Source organism: Hippoglossus stenolepis, chromosome 5, assembly GCF_022539355.2.
Source record: "Hippoglossus stenolepis isolate QCI-W04-F060 chromosome 5, HSTE1.2, whole genome shotgun sequence".
In the NCBI taxonomy this organism is placed as follows: domain Eukaryota; kingdom Metazoa; phylum Chordata; class Actinopteri; order Pleuronectiformes; family Pleuronectidae; genus Hippoglossus; species Hippoglossus stenolepis.
This window is the reverse complement of record NC_061487.1, coordinates 21,498,836-21,526,214: the sequence shown is the minus strand read 5'-3', so window position 1 is coordinate 21,526,214 and position 27,379 is coordinate 21,498,836. Positions and strand designations below refer to the sequence as shown.

The 27,379-nt window shown below is 42.3% G+C and overlaps 1 protein-coding gene across 3 annotated transcripts in view; it reads left to right on the top strand.

Annotated features, from left to right (window-relative positions):
* osbpl5 (oxysterol binding protein-like 5) overlaps window positions 1-23,602 on the top strand; it is a 39,111-nt gene extending 15,509 nt beyond the window's left edge. For 2 of the 3 annotated variants that reach the window (XM_035156699.2, XM_035156698.2), the window contains 21 exons: window positions 9,157-9,312; window positions 9,555-9,628; window positions 10,868-10,948; window positions 11,280-11,381; window positions 11,646-11,849; window positions 12,505-12,589; window positions 12,685-12,847; window positions 15,426-15,639; window positions 15,822-16,006; window positions 16,129-16,210; window positions 17,016-17,114; window positions 17,229-17,325; window positions 17,446-17,544; window positions 17,984-18,081; window positions 18,213-18,302; window positions 18,474-18,610; window positions 19,032-19,211; window positions 19,354-19,483; window positions 19,786-19,900; window positions 21,470-21,572; window positions 21,865-23,602. In XM_035156699.2, the coding sequence (XP_035012590.1) occupies window positions 9,177-9,312; window positions 9,555-9,628; window positions 10,868-10,948; window positions 11,280-11,381; window positions 11,646-11,849; window positions 12,505-12,589; window positions 12,685-12,847; window positions 15,426-15,639; window positions 15,822-16,006; window positions 16,129-16,210; window positions 17,016-17,114; window positions 17,229-17,325; window positions 17,446-17,544; window positions 17,984-18,081; window positions 18,213-18,302; window positions 18,474-18,610; window positions 19,032-19,211; window positions 19,354-19,483; window positions 19,786-19,900; window positions 21,470-21,572; window positions 21,865-22,000 (2,610 nt within the window). In that variant the 5' untranslated portion in view covers window positions 9,157-9,176 and the 3' untranslated portion in view covers window positions 22,001-23,602. Of the gene's footprint in view, window positions 1-9,156; window positions 9,313-9,554; window positions 9,629-10,867; window positions 10,949-11,279; window positions 11,382-11,645; window positions 11,850-12,504; window positions 12,590-12,684; window positions 12,848-15,425; window positions 15,640-15,821; window positions 16,007-16,128; window positions 16,211-17,015; window positions 17,115-17,228; window positions 17,326-17,445; window positions 17,545-17,983; window positions 18,082-18,212; window positions 18,303-18,473; window positions 18,611-19,031; window positions 19,212-19,353; window positions 19,484-19,785; window positions 19,901-21,469; window positions 21,573-21,864 lie in introns of those variants that run through there. The other variant, XM_035156700.2, reaches the window with a different exon arrangement.
* The last annotated feature ends 3,777 nt before the right edge of the window (window positions 23,603-27,379 follow it).

Below are 27,379 nucleotides of genomic sequence, written 5' to 3'. Positions count from 1 at the left end.
CGAGCTCATTTTGTTTTCTAAGTAAAGCAGTGCAGAAAGTATTCAGCCGCAGCCTCACGTTTTTATCTGGTCTTCGGCACCGTCTGTTGAAATAACAAACAGGCTAGTTTGTTGTTTCAGCGACAACTAATTAACTTGATGGCGCGTCTGAATCAAACATGACTTGTCAGTTTGTGGCCTCACTGCTTGCCGTTGTTCATAAAGATAGTTTTCAGAAAAGAACTAGAACTGCACAACTACGAGTAAACAGAGCGTGTTTGCAATTAACTGTCATTCATTTCATTATTTGTGTGAGTTTACCTAGTCTATGACCTTGTTATTAATTTGTTAGATACATGTGCTTTTTTTAATCAGCATTAGGTCATGCAAATTAAGTTTGGGGTTGGACTTGGTATTGGCAGATACCCAATATGAAAAGATTCCAAAAAAACCTTGATCAGGACAGGACTGTGTCTATGTTATATGATGTGCTCAACATCTTACCCTGCGGCCCTTATGGCCGGAATGATATTACTGCAGGACCGGCTGTGTGTCTGTGTGTCAATGCATCGCAGTCCATGAATGTGCTGTACTTGGAAATCACTGTGAAGATGCTGACATTTGAACATCAAGAGCTTTAAGATCTGTTTCTGTTCAGGTTAACTCCACTGACACAGAGAGTATCCTTAAGTGTGTTAAAGTGGTGCCGTACTTTGTGTCCTTGATGCTCCAAGAGGAGAAACAACATGAAAAAAAGAAACCAAGAGAGGATGTGTCAGTGCAAGTGAAAGTCATGGCTACAGCCTCTCAAAGTACAGAACTGAGGTCCTCTGATGTTTAGTTATCCTCTCTCTCTGTGTGTATATATAAATGTGTCAATGTGTCCTTGTCTGTTGTTACATTTGGATGTAAACAAAGAGGGCATGCTTGGCACCACTTCTCGGCCAACAGCTCAGCCCAGCTAGGCTTGCCTAAGGCTGGTTCTCACACATAGCTACCCCTGGCCTGGATCCAGCCATATAGACAGCCAGCTGGCTTGATCTGTCAGGTCAAACTCCACTCCAGTGTGTGGCTGGGGACTTACTCTCTAATTCAAAGGTTTTCTGTGAAAGCAAATGTGAACAAATCATTCATGAGGTTTATAATAACAAATCTGAAGTCTGTCAAAAGAAATAAGCGCTGCATTCGTCATTTTTAGACTTTTCTTTAGATAGTGTGGCTGCGTTTGTAGAGTGTTTTTTTTCTTGAGTTAAAGAAGGTCCATGTATAAAAGAGGTAGAGGCAATAAGCTGCCTCAATGGGTGGTCATTTAAAAAAACGATGTTGCAGTCTTTTTATCAAAAAGGGTGACATGTCTGCTTCATCAAAACAGTAATGAAAACATATGAACTTGGTTGTTTTTGGTCTGACTAGCTTGATTCTCCATCAGGGATTTGTCTGTGGCTTTGTGAGGATTAGATATGAAAACAGACATAGATAGATAGATGTATTTTTGATCCCAATTTGGGAAATTATGGAATGTAAATTAGATAAATGTCGCGTGGAGGAATATAAAAATAATACTGTTACATTTGAAATGACAACTGCTGCGAATTGAGCAGTGAGTTTGATGTATTTTGTGGTTGGTTTGTATTTTAGGCACATATTTTAGCGTGTGTGCATGGTCAACATTTGTTCATTTGGATTATTTGTAGCAGAAAGCGAAGGCCTTAATGTAGGAACATGAACAGGTCACATGGACACATGCATTAGAGCCTAAGGTGGACAGTGAGAGATCCAAGAAGGGAATCCTGTTTGGTATTTGCATAATAACATACATAAGCTGCTTTCAAACATGCACTGGACTCTGCAGTTCCTTCTTATTTTTGCACGTGTGAACGCGAACATCCAAGCGAGATGCTCCATAGTTTCTGCAGACTTAATCCGCCTGACCTCCTAGTGTAAAGTCCGTAGAAATCCGGTCAATGTGAGAACACAGCAGGGAATCCCCTGCTGTGTTCGAGCGAGTGGGGGGTTGAAGGCGCTTCTAACACGCGACAGACACAAAAATGAAAATACAGTATCTTCTGGTGAAAAAGCGGTGTAACACACATCGAAGACACCGATGAGGATGTCAAGAGAGTTTGTGAAGATAAGAGCCGATGACGGTGTTCGGGTGCTGTAAACACGATCACATGATTTCTGCAGCAGAGTTAATACGTCACGTCCGTCTGCCGCACCCAGCTCCTTCACCTCTGGCCTGAATAATGCAGAGGATTTTATGCTGTTTCGAGCACGTCTGTGAACACGGCTATAGTGTTTTGATGTAGTTGTTTCTCTGGCTCAGTTTTCAGATACAATTTGAAAAATCTTTGCAATCTTCTTTTCACCCTCTGCCCTAAACCAGGATCTCTTCCACCCCTTGTAGGGAACCCACTGTCTCATTTACAGCAATTTACATTGCTCCTTCCTTCTCCCTGGCAGAAGTCTCTGTGTACAGAGGGAGGTTGTGTCTCCTCAAGCTAAAAGTATAGTGAAGGCACTCGGCTTAATTGACAAAGCTCTGGCCCATCATGCTCGGGTTGCAGTTGGGCAAGAACTTGGGATAACCTCTCGAAATGTTCGTGGACTACTTAGAAGCTGAAGTGCTCCACTGGGTGAGTAAAAACTTGAGGGCAGGACAAAAATATGGACATATAATAGCAGCATGCAGGGCAGTTGCATTAATTACTCCAGCCTTATGCAGGGGCACTCTAGTTGTAACAGGGTGGATGTTGACCACCGCACCTCCAACAGAACAAAGGGGTTTCCTATTTAAAGGAAGATCAAATGGGATGTCTGGCTGGAAGGCATTTTCTCCATCTGAGGTCCTTAAAATACACATGCACCCCTCCACATGACTCAGAATAGAACTAAACCACACGTCCTCCCACAGAGTCACAGAATTAGACCACGTGTCTCAATTTTTTAAAACAGTAACAGCAGACCTAGTTCTGTCTTCTGCATGTCCTCGCATTAGTTTTGGTCTTTTCATTTGTTTCTTTGAAGATTTTTAGATCTTATCCATATCAAACATCTTCGAAATAGTAGTCAGTAACAGTTTTCAAGGCCACCTCTCCCATTTTTTTATAGGTTGTAACACATGTTGATATGTAACCGTTGTGATTTTTTTATTGCTTCAGTTTAGTCAAAGTAGTTGTATATATTTGCTGGAACTGACCTTTGGCCAGTGTTATAACAGTTTTATGATCTAAAGTGAGGTGAATGAACACACTTGCACTGGGTGACTGTGCCATCGGTTGACCCAAATTCTTAATGTAATGCTTTTATCCTTACACATAATGCTTGAATGTGCTATACGTATGTTTTCTCTGCTGCTAAACATGGTTTATTGCTGGAGTGGATGATGGTGACGGTCGCAGACCAAGAGCTTTAGACATTGTTGAGTCTACAAAGCAAGAAGTTATACATTCACTGAACAGGGCTACTTGGAATGTGATTTGATAGGTTGCCGGGGCTAGCTGGTTAGCTTGCTCAGTAGAAGAAAAGAAGTAATTTTCCATCGCTGGAGACAGTTCTTGGCATAAAGGATTAAACTTTGATGCTGAAGCCACAAGGTTTCTGGCTGGATTGATAAATTAACAACCGTTAATTCTAATGTTGGCTCTGTAGCAATAGCAAAAACTCACATAGCCTCTTAAAACATTACACATACAATGGCAACCCCAGGGTCAACTTGTGTTAAAGGATGAAATTTAAATACATTTTCACAGTGATTTTATACTTTAGGTTAATTGATTTGGCACCAAAATTTATAATTTTATTTCTGACTTTTCTGTGATGATTCATTTGCACAGACCATAATTTCCAACTACCTTGTTTGGGCTTTGGTCAAAATGTGCTAGTGTATGAGGAATTCATTTTAAAGGGAAATTGTACCAGCAAACAGAAGAGGTGAACATTGTGATGATAAAAACGTTGTCTGGAAATAACCTGCCTCAGCAGCAGCGTAGGCAGAGTTTGAAATGCACTGGACTTGAGCGAATGGAAGAATAAATATCTGCACGTCTTGCTTGTTTTCATGCAGATACCCACTGTCCCCATTGAACTGTTTTTTTAAGTAGTCTTCTCACTACAGCAGGTTGCTTCCTTCATCACTGATTTACACACTGTACATGGCAACAGCCTATTGGTGTAAATCTAGGTCATATGGCAGTCCATTAGTCCTGTCGTCACTGGAGACAGGGGGCTAACAGGGTTGGGGGTGCTGAAGGGAGGATAGAGGGAGCGATGGAAAGATGCAGGGAGTGTCTGGACTTAATCTGTGTCATCATATTAGCAACAGCTGGCTTGATGCTGCAAGGCTCTTACACTCTCACACATAAGCCAAACACATACTGCTGCATGTACATGAAGATAAACACGTACACACGTCGGGGAGTTTTCTTTTAGTCAGAGCCACATTCAAGCCCAGCTGTCAGAGCGGCATTGTGTAATTCTTGTTGATTTTATCATTCAGCTCGTGTGAACTGTCACAAGTTACAATGAAAAAGTGAGGTGGTGTAAAGAATGTTAATTTTCTAATTTTAATCAGATGCCTTCACATCAATTTTTAAAGCTAAATATCCAGATTTTACTCACTATAAATAGATCCATAGTCTGGAAGATAACAGCCAACCATGAGCACTGAGCAGTTGTCCACATTCTTTATATACAAAAAATAGTGTTTGGTCTTTTATATTTTCTTTCTTTCTTTTTTTAAAGAAAGTGTTTCACTATGATGTCACTAATGCAGAATACCACACTAGTTAAAGAGACACTGAACATGGGAAACAGGTAAAGCAACATTTGCTCTATAATTAGACTGTACGTTGTGTTGACTAATAAAGCAGCACTCATGTCAGTGTGAGTTTTATGAGGAGAAAAGTTTGTCCACACCAGGTCAATCTGAAAGGATCCTCTTTTCCTCTTTGGGGCTGTGTCGGTGCAGAGACGGGGTCATGGAGTTAAGGGCTACTGCCAAAACCATATTTCCCCAAGGCTCCAATGTCACGTGTATGTGTACTCAATCAATTAAGTAAACTGTGTCTCAGCCAGAGTCTCATACAGGGGTTGACTGTTTGTGGAAATGTTTATGTGAAGCCAGACCTTGTATCCCAGAGAGACTTGATCAAGTTAGATCAGTCAAGCATGTCACCAATGTACAGGTTAGAACATGTTTATTTCCAGACACGTCCTCTGTTTTCCCTCCCTCTTCCTCCCGTCTTTTAGAGAATACTAAGTGTGTGCCATGTGACAGCAGGTCACATGGTGTTATTGTTGTTGTTCTATCTGTCCTTCATTCGGCAGATCAAGGTTAATGTTTGACACAGGAATGCGTGTTGTTGACCGCTCTGATGCTGCTACCTCACTGTTATCTTTTCCACAAGATGTTCCTATCACAGGGTAAATATTAGCCTAGCACCTGTGTAGCACGGATGAAGTTAATGTTGGCGTAGCTGGGCAAACTTAATGTGCTGTGTGCACGTAGGTCTGAAAGTTAAAGGTGTAGAAAGATTGCATGCTGTGTTTCCATGTCGAGCAAGGTTAATGACTTTAAGCAAAATCATGCTTTATTTCTCCTAAGATCCCCATTAGATTCTCACATTTTCTTCTTAATTTATAATGTGTCCTTACAAACCTTATATTCTTGCTCACAGAGAAAAGAACAGAGGTTCCTTTTATTTCAGTTTTCCTCCCAAACACGTCACAAAAAGTTATTCTATTATTTCCATTTTATTATTTGAATTCAATATTTCCCAAATAATTCATTCAATTTATTGCGGTTTCGGGGTTTAACATTTAGGATTGTCTCTCAGTAACAGTTTTTTGGACGTGCAAGCATTCTGCAAATAGCGCTGCTCACAGCTATACAATGGAGCAATGGAGCAAAACACTAAGTCACAGATCTCTTATGTGAAAAACATTTCCTGTGGATCATAACGAAACTGTGGCAAGAAAAATTTGAATATGGTAGTCCGCCACAGTCTAGATAATTAATGGGAAACACTGGTACTTATTAGAGCCACACTAATATGGTTCCCACTGATCTATCACTGTGGATTTTTGCTGTTGATATCAAAGATATGTTTCCTTTCCCAATGATTCCTTCCCTTTTAAACACACTGCATCTCTGACTTCACGGCAGCCAAAGATTTATATCTGGACATGAAAACCACTCAGTGTGTCCTCATTTAATTTTGATCATGCCGTGTTAATATTTTAACTGTTGGTCTCCTGTAAGAAGAACATCGTGTTCATGCACCCAGCATGTATTAAGCATCACGAACAGATTCATGTATTGCAGATTGTTACTTGAATGAACGACTTGAAAAGAGTGTTGCTGTGGCTGTTGCAGAGTGTGGGAATTACACAGCACTGAACACTTTTCAGTCAGGCAGTGTTTTGCAGTGAGAGGAAGACTGTTACGCACACATTTACACCCCCACAGATGTGAATGAATGTGATGCTTTCTCTCTCACACACTTAACTATTTTGGTGCGGTCTCTAATTCAAGCACAACTTCATATATGTGTGTGCGTGTGTGCGTGTGTTCTGTGCATTTATCCACATGTGTTTGTGTGTAATGCGCAATGAAGGCGGCCTGCTCCACCGCTGTTGCAGGGATTGGCTATTTGGAGAGGAGCATTTTTTCTCTCCTCCTTGACGCTACATCATGTGCATGTGTAATCCTCCTGTTTTGCAGCAACACGAGAGGCACACATGGTCACGTATGCACAGAACACACACACACACACACACACACCCAAACACTACTGCTATGTCCTCTATATCCTTAACTGACAGGCCCACACACAACACAAGTCGGCAATGGATGCCACACCCGTGCTCAGTCTAGACTGCGTAACGTGCTCATCCCATACACACAGTCTTTCTCCCTGCAGCTGTGAGAACCAGCTGTGGTTGGTTTGTCCTGTCAGTTTGTGTGTCTGCCTACATTTTGACCAGCCTGTATTGTAACTGATATATTGATTTTGTGTGTGCGTCCGTCTGCACAGTTTGGCGGTCCATTGTGCTCACCGTTGTGTAATGCTAATGCCTCAAGCTCTTTTCCATGCAGCCTGCACCCCACTCAGGGTTCAGCACTGTGCTACACATACACACATGCACTGCAGCAATAGAAGGCTATTTATAGACCTGCTCCTCAAGGACAAATAAGGCTCCTTTTTTCGGAAGAGATAAATAAATTTACCTTTTCACTCATATCTTGGTTTTCCATTGCTGGAGCTCTTTGAAAGGACAAAAGAGCAGAGGGCAAGAAGAAGAAATGCACAGAGGAGATTGCAAGATCAGAAATGAGAGGAGAGTGTGGCGGTTGAGAGAATGAGTCACAGAGGGAAGCAGGGAGTGGTGTGACGAGTACACGGATGTGAGTGTTCCTGTGTATTTTTAATATGAACATGTATATACTTCTAGAGGGAGGGTACCATTTTCTAACCACCGCAGCTCCTGCAGCACCACATGCGGTTTCCAATTTCAGTTTCAAGCCATTGTCAACCCACAGGTTTCATCTCTATCACTTACTGGCATAAACACTGCACTTGCACCTTTGTAATCACAGTTGAAAAATGCGGGAGAGTTAAAAAAGATGAATCAGTCTGTGAAAACTCCTTCTATGAATGAATTTTATGTAACACGCTGTTCCCTGATGTTGTAATTGAGGACTTGTAGGCAAGACTGGTCTGTAGGCTGTGAGTCAGAGGGTCTCTACTGCTGTGTGTGTTTGTTTGTGCACTGAGAGAAAATGAACAGGATTATATTGATCAGAGCAGAGCACATTGTGTCCATCCAGGCAGTCCCAGGTGGTAACAGCTACGCTCCATTAAACTCAGTGTTTGACCGTCAGCTCTGATTTTCAATGATCAGCTCACCACCTGTTTGAAGAAGCATAATCATCCGTCTGGAAAAAGCTGTGATGCAGTTTGTATGGATAGTTAAAAAGTTGTTAGTAGCTAAAAACTGGAACAGAGGGGCGAAGTGTACCTCAGGTAGAAAAGAGAAAAAAATAAACACGTTAACAACACATCCTTACAGAAGACTTGTCTTGGCACAGCTCTGACTGTGCGTGCAGTCTTGTGTAAAGTCTGTGTATTCCTGATTGGTTTCTGTGTTTACACAGCTGAAAAGAGGGATTGGTCTAAGCTGCACTATGATGGTCAAAAAGGGCGAAGGTCATTTGCAGCTGGACAAACGCTTGACCTTTTGTGGAAGCTTCGATTCGTCTACGTGATGATTTCCTGTGAAGTTTTTCCCAGTTGGTAGATCAGTTTTGATGATGTCAATTTACTCTCTGTTGTCTGATGTTGAAGACATTTAGACTGGTCTGTAGGCTGCAAGTCAGAGGGTCGTGTGTGTGTGTGTTGTGTGTTGTGTGTTGTGGTGTGTGTGGTGTGTGTGTGTGTGTGTGTGTGTGCGTGTGTGCGTGTGCGCGTGTGCGCGTGTGCGCGTGAACTTGTTTTTGTCCACTTGATGTGGGCAGGGTGACCTGAAAATATGACTCATCCACTCACCTCTGCAAATTGACCACAGCACAGTGACATGAAGCTGCAGAGCCACAGCTTCATCATGCACACGTCTGCAGTAGCTGCATTTCCTCCTTTTGTTGAGTGCTTTATTTGTGGACTGGCTCCTCGTCGAGTGAAGACGAACATTATTTGTCTTTTGAGTGAAGTCATTTTGCAGACGATGTGGAGGATGGAGGAGTAGTGGTAAAGGCGGTGGGTGTCGTCTTGGACAGTGAGTCTCTGTGGACACTGGGACTTGGTGGGGCCTCTGTCTGTCATATACTCTAACAATGTGCAGTCTGAACCGCCTGTCACTGCCACGCACAGTGCCATTATGTTGACAGGCTGACATGTCCTCATACAGTGGGGGTCTTTGTTAGTGTAGGAGTGAAGAGAGAAGGTGGGGGTCCAGATACACGGATCTAGGATGGCATTTGAGAGCTCAGAGTCTGAGATAGAAAACAACAAGGATCAGATTCAGGAGAAAAAACACGATTAGAGGATAAATTACATCATTGAAATGTTTGTAAAATCTAATATTTGAACATATCAGAATTATATTTGAAATCTTTTTTTTTTTAATCTGAATTTTCTTCTTCCCTCCTCTCTTCCCCTTGTGCTTCTCCTGCTGCAGAGGACGAGCAGGTTGTCAAGATGAAGGAGGAGAATTTGTTCCATCGGAGGTTTTCTCTGTGCCCCAACGCCACCTCCCCACCCAAAATTGACCCCCGCACCCTCACCCGGAACTTGTCTTATGGAGGAGACAACGATCTTTATGACCTCAGCCCAGGTAAATGACCCAAGAGGTCAAAGCAGACACGTGGGATGTGAATATGACAAAATCAGATATTTCAATGACATATGCTGGTGGATCCCAGCAGACTTTGCTGCACTGTACTAATTCTATAAAAATCCACCAACCTCAGCTGCTGCTTATTAGGTGCTTTTGGGGCTGCCATGCTTTAACTGTCTGTCAGCAGGTTGATTCACTGAGTTCATTTGTATGTGATGTGTGTTGTGGGTTCCCACCAGGCAGTGAGACAGACAGGAACGGCCTCTCCATGCTGAGTAATGAACTTAGTCCTGCCCAATCACCAGGCAGCACGGTAAGAACACAGTACCTGGTTGGTTGGCTCCTTAACACTTCTCTGTAGCACGGAGCCTTCGCCTTTGTATTCTGTGATCATTCCTTTTATTCTCATCAACCACAGTATGACAACCTAAAACACAAACAAGACTTTTAAATGGACTGACCTACAATTGTTGATGCATTGTTTTTAGAGGAAGTCATTTAACATCAGGGCAACATATTTCTTTGTTTTGCTAAAAATAAAACTCTTACGAAAATAGTAATAACTAACATTTTGAAGTCATGACACAACAATGGGGTAAATCCACATTTAAAACACATTGTTATGTGTTAGGGCCATGGTGGGAACTGTGTCTGTAGCACCACAAGCCATTTATTTGGCAGCTCAGGCATTTATTGTCCCAGCGCTGCCTATCTTGCTTATGCTGTATTAGTCCTAACAATCTGTTTCCATTCTTTAGTCATACTAATTACGACTGGTCAATAAATGTTTCCACTGGCAACCTGTGTAATCTCATTTTGTCTCGTCTCTTCTCCTCTTGTCCCTTTGTCTGGCTCCGTCTCGCAGTATTGCCTATTCACACGTGGAACAATTCAAATAATTCACATGTGCAGCTGCATCCGTGGCCTTTTGCCCTCTTTTCCATCATGGAAGCCCTAATAGGACAAAAGGAGACTGAGATCACAGTTGTTTATTATGCTTAAAGAATGGCGTCTATTAACACAAACAGATCAGCCTAACTGCCTATGTGGGCTCACCAAATAATATTGAGTCATTTTGTTTATGGGCACACAGGTGGTTATGTAAATTCATATTAGACAGTGAAAACACATGATAACGAGTGAGATTCTGATCTGTAATCACTGATCAGTGGAGACCCTCAAACAGTCATTTTACTTTGCTGTCTAACCAAGGAAGTCGGTGGGTTTGTGGTCACAACAGCAGAACTGACTGTCGGCTAAGTTGCTTTACTGAGGGGCCGCCCACCTGCTTCACTCAAAGTTGTGTAATAACAAATGTGCTCTGTGGCAAAGGAAACAATTAAATAATGTGCTTTCTTATAATGCAAGCAAATCAAACAAGTTAAGTCTTATTGCAGGACATTATTAATTTATCATAATCATCATTAACCTAGATTTGATATAAGACTAAACTACTTTTAACTAAAATGTATACAGCAACTGTTTCTTTATTTTATATCCTATCTCCCTCCTCTTCATCCCCTCTGATCGTCCTCTCTGCTCTCTCCTTAAGTCTGAGTCCAGGATGTTTAATGGTGTTGAGAAGGACTGTCCCTCCCCCACAGAGAAGCTGGCTCGGAAGGAGTCTCTCAAGGTACATGACACATCCCTTCCTTGCTTGGCGTGACTGTGAGAACTGTTGTTTAGTTTAGCTCAGTATCTCTGTCACTCTGCGCTCAGTGGGTCGAATGTACACAAACCATTTGGGATCTTTTTTTTAAACATGTCCATGAATAATGTTTTTACTGTGTACCCCTTTATACAGCATAAAATAATGAATCATGTTACTGAAAACCAGAGGCAACAGGATGTCTGTATGAATGCAAGTATTGTGTTTGACTCTGCCTCCACCTAGTGGCCCTTTCACACCAGTCCTCTGACCAGTGAGACTGATGACTCATTCATGTGTGTCTTTTGTCTCTCAGGTCCAAAAGCAGAATTACAGGCAAGAGAAGAAACGGGCAGCTAAAGAACTGTTCACTGCACTGAAGGACCCCAGTGTTGTCATCATGGCAAACTGGCTAAAGGTGCGTGGATTTTGTTTCAGTTTTACACGGACAAACAAACTGTTGCGACTTTTATCTATCATCTGTCATTTAGATATTTATCATCACAACTGTATTTGTTACAAATACTGCTGCAACACTTGAACAGTTCTGCTGCTTAGAAGATTTTTTTTTTCCATTTAACATTTTATTCCCATTGTGTTTTGTAAGATGCATCATATTTCTTGGGTTTCCTACGTGTTATTATCCTAAAATGATCTCTTCTCATCCCTCATCGTTCTTTAGATCCGAGGCTCTTTAAAGAGTTGGACCAAGTTGTGGTGTGCCCTGAAGCCTGGAGTTCTTTTGATTTATAAGACCCCCAAAACAGACCACTGGGTGGGCACCATCCTCCTCAGTGCATGCAAGCTGATCGAGAGACCTTCAAAGAAGGACGGTTTCTGTTTCAAGCTCTTTCATCCGCTGGACAAATCTATCTGGGCTATTAAGGTCAGACATGGCTGCAGGCTCACTGACCTACTGTGAACACAGTGGTGGCAAATGATCTAGAGAACCACATTACTAAGACTACATACTGAGACAGACTAAGATATAAATTGATTCTACAATGTTTAGATGTTAGTATCAATCAAATCAGTTTTTGTTATGCTTATACTAATACTGATAATGCCTCTACATCCGAGATTGGGAAAATTCTCGAGTGCCTCCTAGTGGGAGTATCAAAAAGAGACATGGCTGATAGCAATGTAGCTAAGAAATGAATGTACTGTTACTAATTAGGAGTTTATAGCTGCTCATGAAATTGTTTTGCACTGAAGCTATAAAAAAATATTTTCATGACTGGAGCTTTTAGTTAAAATATACTAACGTAATACAAAAGGAAAATACAGGTTTTTATCTGCATTGAAAGATGAAAACAAGAGCAATTGCGTTTTGTTCTGTTTTGTTAGCAGTTTTTTTACTCACATTTTTCTTTTCTAAGTAATAATTCTCTTGTTCAGTTCTCTACAAGTGATATTCCCGATACTGTCCTATTTTCTACTATATTCTGAAATATGGCCCTTAAGAGAGGCATTTAGTTCTGTTGGTAAAACAAAGCTGAAACAGTGTGAAGCATGAGTCACCATTTTATCCATATGCTCAGGGTCCCAAAGGAGAGACCGTTGGCTCCATCACGCAGCCTCTACCCAGCAACTACCTAATCTTCAGAGCTGCCTCAGAGTCGGATGGTGAGTCTCGTGTGTTGTTGTTTCGGTTGGACGCGTTCGCTCGTGCATTACTGGAGGTACTCCTTCCCCTCTCTAAAATATGTCCGTCTCTCCAGGCCGATGCTGGATGGATGCCCTGGAGCTGGCTCTCAGCTGCTCCAGTCTCTACAAGCTGACAGCCAAAGCAGGGAGAGAAGGAGATATCAGCACGTCTTCAGAGTCCTCCCATATACTCCAGCTGCTGCAGTCTACCGCACTCACTGAGACAGAGTTGCTACAGTGAGTAAAATACACTCAGATACAGCTGCGTACTCTAAACCTGTCTAATATAATTTAAAACAATTTTAAATGTATTGCTTGTTATTGGAGGATCTATATTTCCTGTAATCACTATCAAGTTGTTGTGTTTGCCAATTCATGCACTTGAATGTTGGCATTGCTGGCAAACATATTAATGGTGTCCAGATGGTCCCCAATTCAGCAGACAACATTAGGTGTGTTAGGTGTGTTAGCTATGTAATGCGTAGCACTCTAGTCAAATATAGATCTACCTGTGTAATTATTGTATTTGGAAGTCGGCGTATGAAACCTAATCTCCGCATTTTTTAAATGGATCATTTAAACACAGCAACACATTGAATATAGACAAACTCTTTTCCAGTTGGTCTCTGGAAATTACAACTGCAAATCACGTCTGCATTATTCCATGTCTGGTTCAGTTGAGATTGTATTCATTGAGCCAGGTATGCATATTTTAAAAGATAATTTTAGCATAATTGTCTGCTGTGCTGTGATATCAACAAAGACACGAAGGAAAAACAGATCATCCTGTAATAACTAGCTGCCCAGTTGCCCCAGGCAACCAGCTCTGCATCATAGGTAAATAATTCATTCAGTCTAATGGTCAATTTTAAAAACCACATGTCCTTTCTTAAAATATTATATTATATAATATTATATTATATTTTATTAGCAGACTTTTAAATGTAAATAAATGTATTAGATACTGAATTAGTAGTATCACAATGTTGACTGGGAAAGTGAATTAGTGAATCAGTAGTTTTCCCTCATCAACTACTTTAAATGTGGTGGTGAACAAGGCCATCAACCCCATACTGACCTCTGAATGTGAAATTAATTATTTGTTGTGTTTCAAAAAGCACCAAATTCAAAACACAATGTACAACCTGCCCACGTTGTGTATGTAGTTTCTCTTACTGGCCCTATTTATAGAAAGTCATACCCTGTTTGCTTTTGTGGTGATTTCATTATTTGTCTGATATACAGCACATGATTGTTTGGGTTTTTTAATTAATTTCAGTCGTTTCATGTGCAATGTCAGCATTGCTGTCATACATTACACGTCCATTTCCTCTCCTCTACTCCTCCTTTTATTCCCTCCTCCATGGCTCAACCGCCCTCTGGCCGTCTATCATAGCTCTCCCTCCTCTCCTGCTCCTCTCTCAGCCAATCATAGCAGCCTGTATGATCACATGACTGACAGAGGAGCAGGAAGATGGAGTAGAATGTGAAACATACACCACCCAGAAAGGGACGGCAGCAACACAGCCGTTGCCAGCCTTTACAGACACACACTCACACACACACGCGCACACACACGCACACACAAACCGACACGGACAGAAAACTGCACACGCACATTCAGGAAGCAGGTGTGTCGGTGTCAAGGAAGCGACACAGCACCTTTTTAGTCTGTAGATTAAAAAACCTTTCCAGCGGAGAGCAGAGGAGATAAGGAGCGGCTTCGTCTGTGTTTGGATTTACTGCTGACATCACTGGTGGTGTTTTGATTCCTGGGAAAGAGTTTGTCCGTGTGCTCTATGTCTCTGAGGTAAGGAAAGCTGTTACTGTTCCAAGGCGTGTTTGGGTCAATAAATAACCTTACTGGTCGGTTGGTAATTCACACCGCGTGCAGGAATGTGACTCTTCAGGTCTGTCGAGCCCTCGGGCATTTTGACAAATTAACTCTCTGCCGTTGTTGTTTGGATAAACAGGCTCATTCCTTGTTTTCTATGATTACAATCTCAATCTCATTGATTGTGGTTTTGCAAACATTTGACACACACTACACGTCCTAAACTGTCATAATGTTTGACTGTATTCGTTTGGACTGAAACTGTGGCGCAATTGGGAAATATTTGAGTTAAAACCTTTGAGTAAAACATAGGACGAAGACCTGTTTTTCATTTCTTCTTGTTTGCCCTTCTCTGAATGTCCCTGAGTGCGTTTTGTGATGTGCGCTGTGCACCCAGGTGTCCATTTTCTGGCCTTGTATAATGGCTGTAGGATTTGAATCATCATTGTTCCTTTTTAGCAATCACATGCATCTTCCTGTCTTCCTCTCCCCTCTCATTTTCACTTCTCTTTTCTTTGACCATTTAGAGTCTGTTTTTATCACTATTTCTCTTTTTGTAAACTTTGTTCTCTTTGTCAAATCGCTGACACGTCTGTGATCTGGGTTTGTGTTCGTATGCATGATTTGAAAATGATAACTTGTGTGTTTGGCACAAATCTATGAAAGGATGCGTGTGAGCGTGTATGTGAACAAAATAAAATACTGTAAATCGTGCCTGTGTATCAGTCTCATTCAGACCAGGTAAGTGGGAGATGTGAAAGGAGGGAGGATGAGGTTGTGTGGTTGTCCTGGCAACCAGAAGGGTCATATTTATTACATTCAGACCCTCCAGGTCAACCAGGTTTTTATTGTGGATGGTGTCTAATGCAGTGAACTTGCTCATCACGAGGAGGCGGATACAAGATAACATCACAGATTCAATATCAGGATTGCTTGACACGGTTCTAACCTTTCTGTTCACCTGTCCTCTCTTACTATTAGGTTGAATGACGCCGTGCTGCTGGGCAATCACCACATGGAGCATGACGGCTTTTCGGACAAATCAGAGCGCGAGGCTCACGACGACTGGGACACCACGCCCAATGAGAACGGTGGTAGGCTGACAGAGGAGAGTGACATGGACCAATCGGATGAGCTGTCCCCCGGGCCACAGGCCACAGCCTATGTAGAGCAGAGCACAGAGGAGATGGCTGAGGTGAAGCACCAAGATTATTGTGACATATGTAGAGCTCTACCTTAGTTCAGCACACTTTACCCCAGTAAGCATATATTAGTATTACATATAATTGCTTGAACCCTGGTTTCTGAGCAGAGAACCACCAATGCCACCACAAGGCTTTTATGCAACCCTCCCTCCATTTGTATGTGTTACCTCAGGCTGGGGAGGCGTCCCAGGTTGAAACTGTATCCGAGGAGAACAAGGGTCTGATCTGGACCCTGCTCAAGCAGCTGCGGCCGGGAATGGACCTGTCCAAGGTGGTGCTGCCCACCTTCATCCTGGAGCCACGTTCCTTCCTGGACAAGCTGTCTGACTACTACTACCACGCTGATCTGCTCTCACAGTCAGTAACTGTATACTGTGTGTGTGTGTGTGTGTGTGTGTGTGCACATTTAGTATTTTCATCAAAGACAGATGGAAGAATCTTTTTATAATCGTGTCTGACGTCTCTGCTCGTCCCCACAGAGCTGTGCTGGAGGAGAGTGCATATGGTCGGATCAAGCAGGTGTTGAGATGGTACTTGTCTGGTTTCTACAAGAAGCCTAAGGTAAGATTTGTTCTTTGGCTTGTTAGTTTAATCATAATGGCTTTTAAATATGCCAACCCTGTTCACAAGATGAGCCCTCGTTTTGCAACAGCTGTTTTGGGATAATGATGATAAACAAGTTGGCCATCTTTGTAGTATTTAACATCTTCTTGGTGCTTCCCATTACTCTGTGTCTGGCTGGATCTGACAGAAAGGTTACTCTGATAACTACAGTTTGTAGCTAGAAATAAATCAATGTCCAGTACACAGCTTTACAGCATTTAGCATCTTTTAAGTGTTTCCCATACGTTGATTTATCTCGAGTGTTCCGCCACTGTATCAACATCGAACGCCACATATTGGTAAAATCTCACCTCATTATTGAGCCGTGTGCAGCGCATTGATTCGCTCAGCTCCACCTGTTTGCCCATGAGAGCATGCTGCGTGCGTGTGGACTCACCGGCCAATCACAGTATGTCTTCAACCCCCACAGCAAAACACCCCACATGTACCTATTACAACTAATGATGTTGTCTGACTACTGCTAACGGACCCACTGTAGAGGGATGGGTAGAATATTGATAACCTCTCATTAGAGCAACCTTAATCAATACTGTGGTTTACCTACTGAATTATTGAGTCCAATTTATGAGTCATAATTCCATAGTGAGGCTTATTTGATTTAACTGTTAAAGTGTCATCAGTGTAGCCTATTTGGTCCCGTGATTACCTGCAATGTAATTGGTCCTCAGCATCGTTTGACTTGAGACAGAAAACAGTTTGTGGCAGATGATTCTCACATCGGTCTGTGTTTTTGATTTTCCAGGGTTTGAAGAAGCCTTACAACCCAATCCTGGGGGAGACCTTCCGCTGCTGCTGGCTTCACCCTGACACCAACAGCTGCACTTTCTACATAGCTGAACAGGTGAAACCACATTCTTAGCTAGAACACGTGAATACACCTACCAAATGCAGCAAGTGTAAAATGTAGTACATGCCAGTGGGTATCTGACACCTCTCTCTCCCTTTTCTCTGCCAGGTGTCCCACCATCCGCCCATCTCTGCTTTTTACATCTGCAATAGGAAAGATGGTTTTTCTATTAGTGGAAGCATCCTGGCTAAGTCCAAGTTCTATGGTACGTAGCTAATAAAAGATCCAAGCGCTCCTTCAGAGGCACAGTAACTGTCTGTCAGTGGAAGCTTTTTAAGGAGGATCTTTTCTTGAACTGTGATTTTTTTCTGTCCCTCTGCTGTAGGAAACTCTCTGTCTGCTATTCTTGATGGAAAAGCGAAGCTGCTGTTCCTCAGCAGAGATGAGGAGTATGTCATCACAATGCCCTACGCTCACTGCAAAGGTAACGGGTCTACAGTAAATATTTACGCGATTTCTATCACAAAATCTGTTCATATTCTTGTTGCTGAACCACAGGGCTTCAGTTTCCATGACTACCATGATCTCCTTCATACAGCATCATCTCTTTAGATATAATAATCATGTAGAGGTTTGTGTGCCTTAGACATTAAACAATCCTCACTGTCACACTTACATTCCCAAACATAGCTTCAGTACAGTGAGAACAGGAGGTCAATCTACAAACTCATCTACCGCAGATTCAATGAAATCGGTCTACTCTAGACATGGATGATCGGTGGAATCTAAGTCAGGTCCAATGTCTTTATTCACTGAGTGTGGACTCTGAGGATGTTGTAAATTATCTTGTTTTTCGATCCAATCAACGAACTCGCTCACATATCAACATGGTTGATCTGATGCTGTGATTCTGCCATCTGCAGGTATCCTGTACGGCACCATGACACTGGAGCTGGGCGGGAAGGTCACCATCGAGTGTGAGAAAACCAAATGTTTCACAGAGCTGGAGTTCAAACTAAAGGTACAATTTTTATTCCTTAACCAAATTTACTTTGACTAGTTGTTTTTCTTACATCATAATAGTTGGTTGACTATTTAGCAGCTGATGCTTCACAGTAATTTTAATAAAAGTATTGATCACTTTGACCGCAGCCTTTCCTTGGAGGCTCCTGCTCCGTGAATCAGATCAGCGGGAAGATCGTTGTCGGAGAGGAGCTGCTGGCCACTGTCGATGGACATTGGGTGAGAGCTTTAAACTCTGTTCTTGCCTGCAGCAGCAGAAGGGAGACAATTGAACTACAGGAGCCTCACAGGGAGCCTGTAACCTGTAACATTGATAGGCACGTTTAAGTAGTGATGAACTGATTTGTGTAACAAGGCTGAGATATTTTTTTTCATCTTTGTTATAATCAGGACAGTGAGGTGTTCATTCATGAAAAGCGCTCCGGCCAGCAGGAGTCGCTGTGGAACCCGAGTGCAGACATCCGCAACAGCCGGCTCAAAAGACAAGTGGTACAGATCGACCAGCAGGGAGAGTTCGAGTCTGAAAGGTAAACCACATATTTTATCATCCATGTATTGAATTAATACTCAGTTTGAACTCGACAGACATGAAAACAGCATTAAAGAAATTTTCACAGTCAAATATTTTGATTTGTCATTGCAGGGTTAAGCACAGTTGTATCTACTACCATTAATACAGGCTTTTATTCAGGTGTGTCAGGTTAGACAATACCAGAGTTCTGACTCACCTAAAAGAAATGCTGTCATTCTTAATGTTAATTACACATGTGTTTGACAAGGTAAATGTACTCTCTGGTCTATAATCAGTCTATTCAGAGATTAATTAGTTAATTCTTCTCAAGAAAAACTATTAATTTTTTTCCATAATGTCATGTAAACAGTTACAAATATATTGCTAAATTACAACCTTTGGATCTAATGTCACTGTGTGTGTGTGTGTGTTGATAGACTGTGGCAGCATGTGACCAGTGCCATCATGGATCGGGACCAGATGAGGGCCACCCAGGAAAAGTTTGTGCTGGAGGAGGCTCAGCGGCAAGAGGCCAGGGAGAGAGGAGACAAAGCCTATACCTCACGACTTTTCAATCAGGACCCCATCACCTCCGACTGGACCTACAGTCACATGGAGTAAGAACACACACACTCACCAAGCACATAAAACAGAGGCAATCTCACAGTATGTAGTTAACATTTCATGTCACCAAAACAAGGGATGAGCTGTCAAGTAGTGAGAGGAGACGTGGAGATAATATAATGTCTTGTTTGGCAGCACGCGGCCGTGGGACCCTGAGCGCTGCCTGGTTCAGTTCGAGAAGGACGGAGTGATTCAGACGCACAAGAAACGCCAGAGACAACACAGTGAACTGTCGTACAGCCACAGCTGGACCAGCCAACAGAAGGTCAGTCAGCCCAATCACACACACCTCAGCTGGAGCTGAACTACTGTTTTATTGATCCTGAGTCATAGACACTTAATCAAAATGAAGGCTGCTTCACTTCCTGTCATACCAAACTGTCCCTGATATTTAGATGCTCTAAATATACAGGACAAGTATGAGTAGCCATTTTTTTCTCACTTTCTCATATACAGTATGTGCTTGAGTGATATTCAGAGAGTGTTGAACCAGCAGTTCACTATCAATTTGTCAGCTATAAAGTTTGAACAAGTTAACGATGTTGAGCCTCCTCCTCGTCTCCTCAGGCCGAGGTGAACGGGAAGCACAGGAAGGCGAGCAGCCAACCGTCCAGCTGCAGCCAGAATACAGAGAGCAGCAGCACCACACCTGAACCCACACAAGAGTCCTCAGACAATGAAGGTGGGTACACACTCACACATTTCTACTTAGAGGGCATTCATTGATATAATGAATCCTCTACTGCAGAGGTAGCCAACACGGTGCCCGTGGGCACCTGGTCGCCCGCAGGGACCCTGCTAGTCGCCCGCAAGGCATGCTCTAAATTAAAAAAAGAAAAAGAAAAAAAAATTTAAAAATTAAGAAAAAAAAGAAAAACTGAAATTTGAAATAAAAAAAAAAGTCAAAACGCCATCTCACTCTATGCTGAGACAAGCTAGCGTGAGCAACAACGATGGCGAGCTAGATGTGGGTTTTACCCCCCAAACTAAAGAAAACATGGCAGAAAAGCGAAAGAAAACATACTATTTTCATAATGATTGGGAGGAAGAGTTATTTTTTACGACAGTGAAAGAAAAATGTGTGTGTCTCATTTGCGGGGCAACTGTTGCGACGGCAAAGCGGCACAATGTGGAGCAGTGGTCGCCAACCCGTCGATCGTGATCTACCGGTCGATCTGCCAGTCTTCACTGTCGATCCCCCAACTCTCTGGACTCACTGGCTGTCGTCGCGCCGCATATCAGCTGTGTGTCGGTTGTCTGTTTTTCACACGCGCTGTGTGTCCGCTACTGCTGACTGCTGAAATGAGTGGATTCAGAAAGTGAAATGCTGGAGTGCTTTTACTTTGAAACGGGTTCGGAAAGTGTTGTAAATACATTTGTGTCATAGTCAGATAAATATTTTGGTTCACAGCAGAATAAACAGAGAAAATGATCTTTCACCTGAGTTTTTATGTTTATCTGATGAATTTATGTCACAAACAAATGGTTGCAACACTTTCTGTAAGCCTTTTCAAAATAAAAGCACTCCAGAGTTTGTTAATGATATCCATTCCCTTGTTTAAAAAGGTTTTTTTATTGTGAAATATTTGCGGGAGCCTAAAAGATGCACGGCTTCATACTGTGTAGTACTGGTATTTATTTGAGTACAAGGGACTTCTTTCATACAAGGCAATAATCATATTTGTGGCCATATTCAAATCAAAGCCTATATGTAAAAACATTGTGCTGCAGTAGCAGCTCCTCTGCAGAACATGATGTGGCACTGAGAAGCTACATATTTTGCATTGTAAATATGAATTGATATTAATTTGAATATTGTCATTGAATAGAAAAAGTTGCACAACTGCCTCTCTTTGTGTATATTTATTTCTTGTACATTCAGCCTTTAACAGAAATTGCAAAAAATAATAAATATGACCCTCCTAAGTGGGTTTTTTGGAAGATATCAGGGTGGTAGCTCTCGGCTTATGTTTGGAATTAAAAAGTGCTCTTGGGCTCAAAAAGGTTGGTGACTACTGCTTTACCGTAACCTTAACCATCCCACCTAAATGACTAACCTCAACTCTACCTCTAAACTTAATTCTAACCCTAACCATAAAACAAAGTCTTAACCCTCAAACAGCCAGTTGAAGTTGTGACGACGAACCAAATTATCCCCACGTTCCCAAAATGTAATCAATGCACTTTAATTTGTATTATTTTTTTTTACTGCTTGACCCTAACTGCATTTTCCCACACGTCTTGTGTCCAGGATTTTCAAACCAGTGTGCACGGTGCAGTAAAGACATAAAGGACATGGCCCTGATGGAAGCCTCCATCACATCCATACAGAAGACGCAGCAGGATATTCAGAGGTGAAAGCAACACACACACACATCGTGTTTTCTACTGGGCTGATTTTGATAGATTTTTTTATTGTGGTGATTTTACTGCAGGTTCTAGACTTGTTGCCAATGTTTTTGCTTCACGATTCTTAAAACATTAAACAGTTTACTTGATACTCTTCATCTGAGTGCACAGCTGTAGATCACTGTAATAAAATAACCTCATCTTGAGAGTTTAATCCTGGGGCTCCTCGAGGATTGCCGTCCCCCAGGTTGTGAACACTTGAGTCTGACCCTTCTCTCTCTCTCTCTCTCCCTGCAGGAACCTGGTGGTCCTGAGTCGTCAGCTGGCTCGTCAGAGGGAGACAGAGGACGGCGTGTCGTTAACAGGCCGTCACTGTCTCATCCTCTGTGTTCTGCTCCTCTCTCAGCTCCTCCTCAACTACGTCTTCACCTGAGCCTGCTCCTCAGGGAGGGAGTTTCCTTCCAGCACTGATTTGACAAGAGATCCTTCCAGAAAGCACAGACTCTAATCAGCAGTGGGGGCAAAGACCTCAGATCAGTGTCAGGAGGGCAACTTTGTCCCGTTTGTTTCCTCCACGATGGGAGGAGCACAGACATTATAGCAATAAACACAGCCACCGCCTGTCAGTCATCTGCTGAGAGAAACGGCACCCCCTAGTGTAGCCAGACTGAAACAGCACCGGCACCCACGCACTTTGGACAGGAAAGGAGGGATGAGAGACAAGCACGGCTAAAAAGATTTAGAATATGAAGATGAAATGTATGATGAAGAATGATTTCACAAAAAGAAATGACAGAGAGGATGTTTCACCATTCCTTAGTGTCTTTTTATATCGCCCTGTAATACTGTTTATCTGTGAGTGTGCTTGTATGTGTGTTGTACGTGTCCACAGTAGGGCCCTATGGGCGCAGGCAGACCACCGCTTGGACTTCTCCTTCTCCCCTTCCACTCCAGATTTTTGGGCCTTAACGCTGAAGCCAAAAAAGAAGAAGACGAAGAAGAAGTAAAACGCAACCTATAGAAACGAAGAAGGAAAATCTTCCAACAGTGCAATTCTTTGTGTTTTGTATCGATATGCGCTCAAATACACTCTGTCTCGTCTTTTAATGATGATGATGATTTTACCAAAACAGTATTTATAATCTGACAGAACAAAGAGTACTTGTTTACAGGGAGCACTGTGTGCGTTCGTTGCGACACGCGAGAAGGAAGGATCATGGGAGCGAGGCGGGGCATAGAGCCAAACAGTGTCTTTGAATTTGTGTGCCTGTAGTGCCGTAGCTGAAGGGATAGTAGTAACGCAAAAGGCTTTGGTCTCGACCACGACACTCGTGTGTACAATCAGTTACGTAAAGAAGCAGAATGTGGCGGAAGAGAGGGAGAGAACGAGTGGAGATAAATAAATTGGATACTTGGGCCTAATAGAAGGAGATTGTGTGTGTGTGCATCTCGGTCCACACCATGTTCATGTTCACTGTTTTATGATGTAAACACTTAGTAATGAGTTACTTTTATCTTTTAATCACTTTGTATATATTTGTCAAGCGGTCTGTGTTAAAAAAATGAGATTTCAGAATGTATTTATTGGGTGATTAACCTAGACTTTCCTAATCTAATTCAGTTTGGAGGACTGAGACCAGGGGTGACAATCGCTCTCCCATGGATGGATGTGTGTGTCTGTGTGTGTATGTGTCAGCGTGAGGGAGCACATGAGTGCGAGTAAGCCATTATAAGTTGTGCTAAAAGAGGCCAGGTCTGTGCGCTTGCTTCTCTAACGCTGAATTGCCAGTAGAATCAGAGAGCACATGAAGAATCTCGACTCTTTGAATGCTTTTATTTACACCTTTTATTTGTATATTCTTTTTTTTTTTTCTTCATTTCCCTGTTTTCTACTCTACTGCCATGCCGTGGGGATTCTACCTGCCAGATACTTTTGTTATATGGAATGAAACTACAGAGAACATGACGTCGCCCGATGTCTTCATGCATACCTGTTGCGTACTGTAGCACTACAGTAAAAATACTTTAAGCCTGACACTGACTGGACTCATTAATGTCTTTTAATAAAAAAAAATCTGCTGGTCTTCAAAGCATCGAGAAATCTTTCAGTGTACAGATGGAATGTGTTGTCATTCACCACTAGAGGGAGACGCTAATGTGGTTAAGGTAAGGTCTTTATACTGGGACTGTCAACCAAGGTATTTATCTTATAACTAGATAACACCACCATCAAGGCCCAACAGTCCCCTTCAATTCAATCAAGCTGCGCCCAATTTCGCTTCCTTATAGATATTACAACCCTAAAAATACCAGATGTCTTTCATCAAGTCCCATGAATTATTCTCTTGAGAAATAGAGGAACGTCTAGAAAAATGCTCACAATATTATAGAGTGAAAGAAATCCAGGATCTGCCCCATGAGCCAGTTCATCTGCACCTTAAAGTTAATGGGTTCAATTCTAACCAGTACCACATTGTTCTAACAAGTTTCAATCCATCGGGCTGTTTTTGTTTAATCTTCCTTACAAACAACTCAGTAGTGTGTGAACCTCTGCCAAGGCTCAACCGTCCTTTTAGATTTAATCAAGCTGTTCATCAGTTCCCTAAATCTACCAGATTTTCTTTATCAAGAACTTTGAAAATGTTGATGTGATTCAGATCCGCTCCCTCCTTGACCCACAACACATCCTTCCAAGTTTGATGGAAATCTGCTCATTTATTTTAGTGTTATTTTAATAATTCATGACATGGAAGAAATGTTGGATTAGACTAAACAAAAAAAGCTACTGAGTCTGTAGAAGCAGCAAAGATCAACACAGCAGCTGAGACTCGATGTTGTGAACAACTACATGAAAACTGCGATGAGTGTTTGTCTGACACCGAAACTGTGCGGAGCCCCGAGCCCTGCAGGGTTAAACCTGAGCAGGTGAAAATCTCTCGGTAGACACGGGGATCAACATATCTGCCACACACAGATTTAATCCCCAGTGTAGTGTTCCGGGCGCCCCCCCTACACACACACACACAGTGTCGGGGGCCTGCATACTGCCTCAAGTACTGTCAACAAACAACTTTGAGCTACTCTAATAAGTTGGGGCTTAGAAAAGAGCAACAATCAAATTAAAGTCAGTAGCTGGACATTGTACAAAACTTAATACTGGACTTAACTGGAAACAGCTGCCGGGTTTATGATGCTTAATGGGAAGCTGACAACACTTTTGGAAATGTGTCTCTATGATTGAAGTGAACTTAACTTATACATTTGAAAGATTATCGATGCAGGTTTGTGAATATTAATATGGCCAGCAAATTACTGCTTTCTATGGAAAGATATAGTGGATAAATAACTAGTGCTTTGAGCCCAGCATGCATGTGAGTGTATGTGCGTCCCACCCTGTGAAACCAATGTCCCTACCCAGGTTTATAAAACCATCTAGAAATCTAGAGCTCCCAAACACTGTAAACACATCTGTCACCTGCCCAGCACATTGAAACCAACAGGAGCTTCACCTACACTTGGATGACACCACAGGAGCAGTATGGAGGCAAGAAGGACTCACCAGTTACTTCAATGGTTTTGGATTTGGCTGCAACACTGTTTAACCCTTAGACTCCAAAAGTGTTTTATGGACCTGTTTGGCTTCACGCACAGGTTTTGGATCCGATGTGTGTTATGTGGCACATTTCTCACTTCCTCTTGCTTCTGCATGTGGGGATTTGATGGTGATTACACATCAGACATTGATTGAGTTCTTTTTGTCTTTGAAGTGGGATCAGGTTAATACCTGACATGTCAAAGTGTCAGGTCGATCCAACCAGAGATTAATGTGCTGCAGAGGGACGGGTTTGTGGTTTAGTAACGCCACTGTTGCTGCATGAAGCCTGTGGTGTGGCGTGGCGCGACCTGATCTGAATTCCCCTTTCGTCACTTCACACAGTTAAGTGTTAGAATTTGCTCACGCTGCATTAAAGGATTTAATGATATTCCAGATATGCAGCCTGTAGCAATGCTGCTTTTTATTTTGAAGGCCTCCATTTTTGGCTCTGATTCATAGAACCCTCGTAGATTCTTAGTTTTTTCTTTCTCCACTTTGATTGAAAGGTCTATGGAGGCAACAGACATGTATATATAACGACAGGCGACGTGACAGCTCCCCGAAAAGTGAAGCCAGCTGCAGTATACGTCATAAATCCCTGTCTCCTTCATGTTGACAGATGGGACTTGGACCAAACTAAAAAGTCAAAGCACACACGTCAAATAGATTTTTCTCAAACATGGTTTTCTGTCATTTAAGGTAGTTCTGATTGCATGTCAGTTATTTGATGCTATAAAACCATTGCGAAATGTCATGTTTGATAACTGAGACTGACCCCTGATTGGTCGAACATGTACTGCAGCTCCATCCCCTGATTGCTTCTGCTCAAACTCTGGCTCCAAATGCACAAGATGTTCATATCCAGAGTATTTTGGCTTCATTTCTGGATAGTGGGAGGAATTAGAGACGTGTCGTTCATCTTTATTTTACAGTCTATGGTCTATTTTACTAAACCACTGAACCAAAGCTGGTGAGATTCAACTGGGCACCAATGTTTCTACCTCAAGCCACGTTTTGTCGTCTTTCTAAAACAAACGAGGGGCTAAACAGCCGATTGGGCAGTTTTAGTTGCAGGGTAAAGATCAAGAGGGGGATCTCCTCCTCCGTAGCTTGTTTCTACTCTCTGGAGTTAGCTGGATGTTTGGAGTGGGTGCACACTGGACCATTGTGTTGTCAAACAGTGTGTTCGGGGCTGACGGAAGGAGTGACACTCCAAATTAGGTCAGTGGAGAATGTGTGTGTTTATTTTCCAGGCAGTAAGTAACTGAATCAAAGGCAGCTCCTTTCAGCTTGTGTGTGACATCTTGAGTTTGTAACACTTTCCTTACCCTTTGTGTGTGTGTGTGTGTGTGTGTGTGTGTGTGTGTGTTGGAATCTGTTTACGTCTCCTGGCACTGGATGAACGAAGGGTGTTAACTACTCTCTGGCAAAATGCACCATCCCACTCACAGCCGGCCTCAACAGACACAGTGAGTGAACATCCAGACATCATTAAGTCAGATGGAAATAAAGGAATAAAGGACCTCAACCTACATGCATTTCTTTTTTTATTCTTTCTGTTACATGTTCATGGAGCTGGTCTTGACCTCCCTGGATCCCTGTCCCATGCACGACCCATTTAATCCCATGTTTTAAGGGTTATTTGGTTATTTGACTGTTTTCTTAGCCAGGACTAACTGTCAGGAAACCCGGTGAGACTCCAGGAAGATACTGCCCCTGGCCAAGAAGTAGACAGGGCCGACACAAAAGCCTCACCTAAAACCACAAATTGATTAAAGTTAATTAGGAAAACATGATGTAATACATATATTATAGTGAATGTATTTATAGAGCACTTTACAGTTCTGCCATTCACTGATTCACACACACATTCATATAGAACATCTATGTGCAGCACAGCCGTCAGAGGCAATTTGCTCGGGTATGTGAAATGTGGAATACTGGGATTGAACCACTGACCTTCTGGTGAGTGGACGACCCACTCTATCTCCTGAGCCACATTGACTCTTTGCAGGAGTATTTCAATTGTTGAGCTAATGCATTGAATTTGAAACAAACCCGATATGTAATGTACATTAATTTAAGGCACAAAGATGTCTAACACATGTTTTTTTTAATTATTAGACATTTTTAGCTCTTAATCCTTCACCTGTCTTTTCACTCAGCCATACTTTGACCCGTCCTCCTCTGCAGTTTCTCAGCAGGTAAACGTCCAGC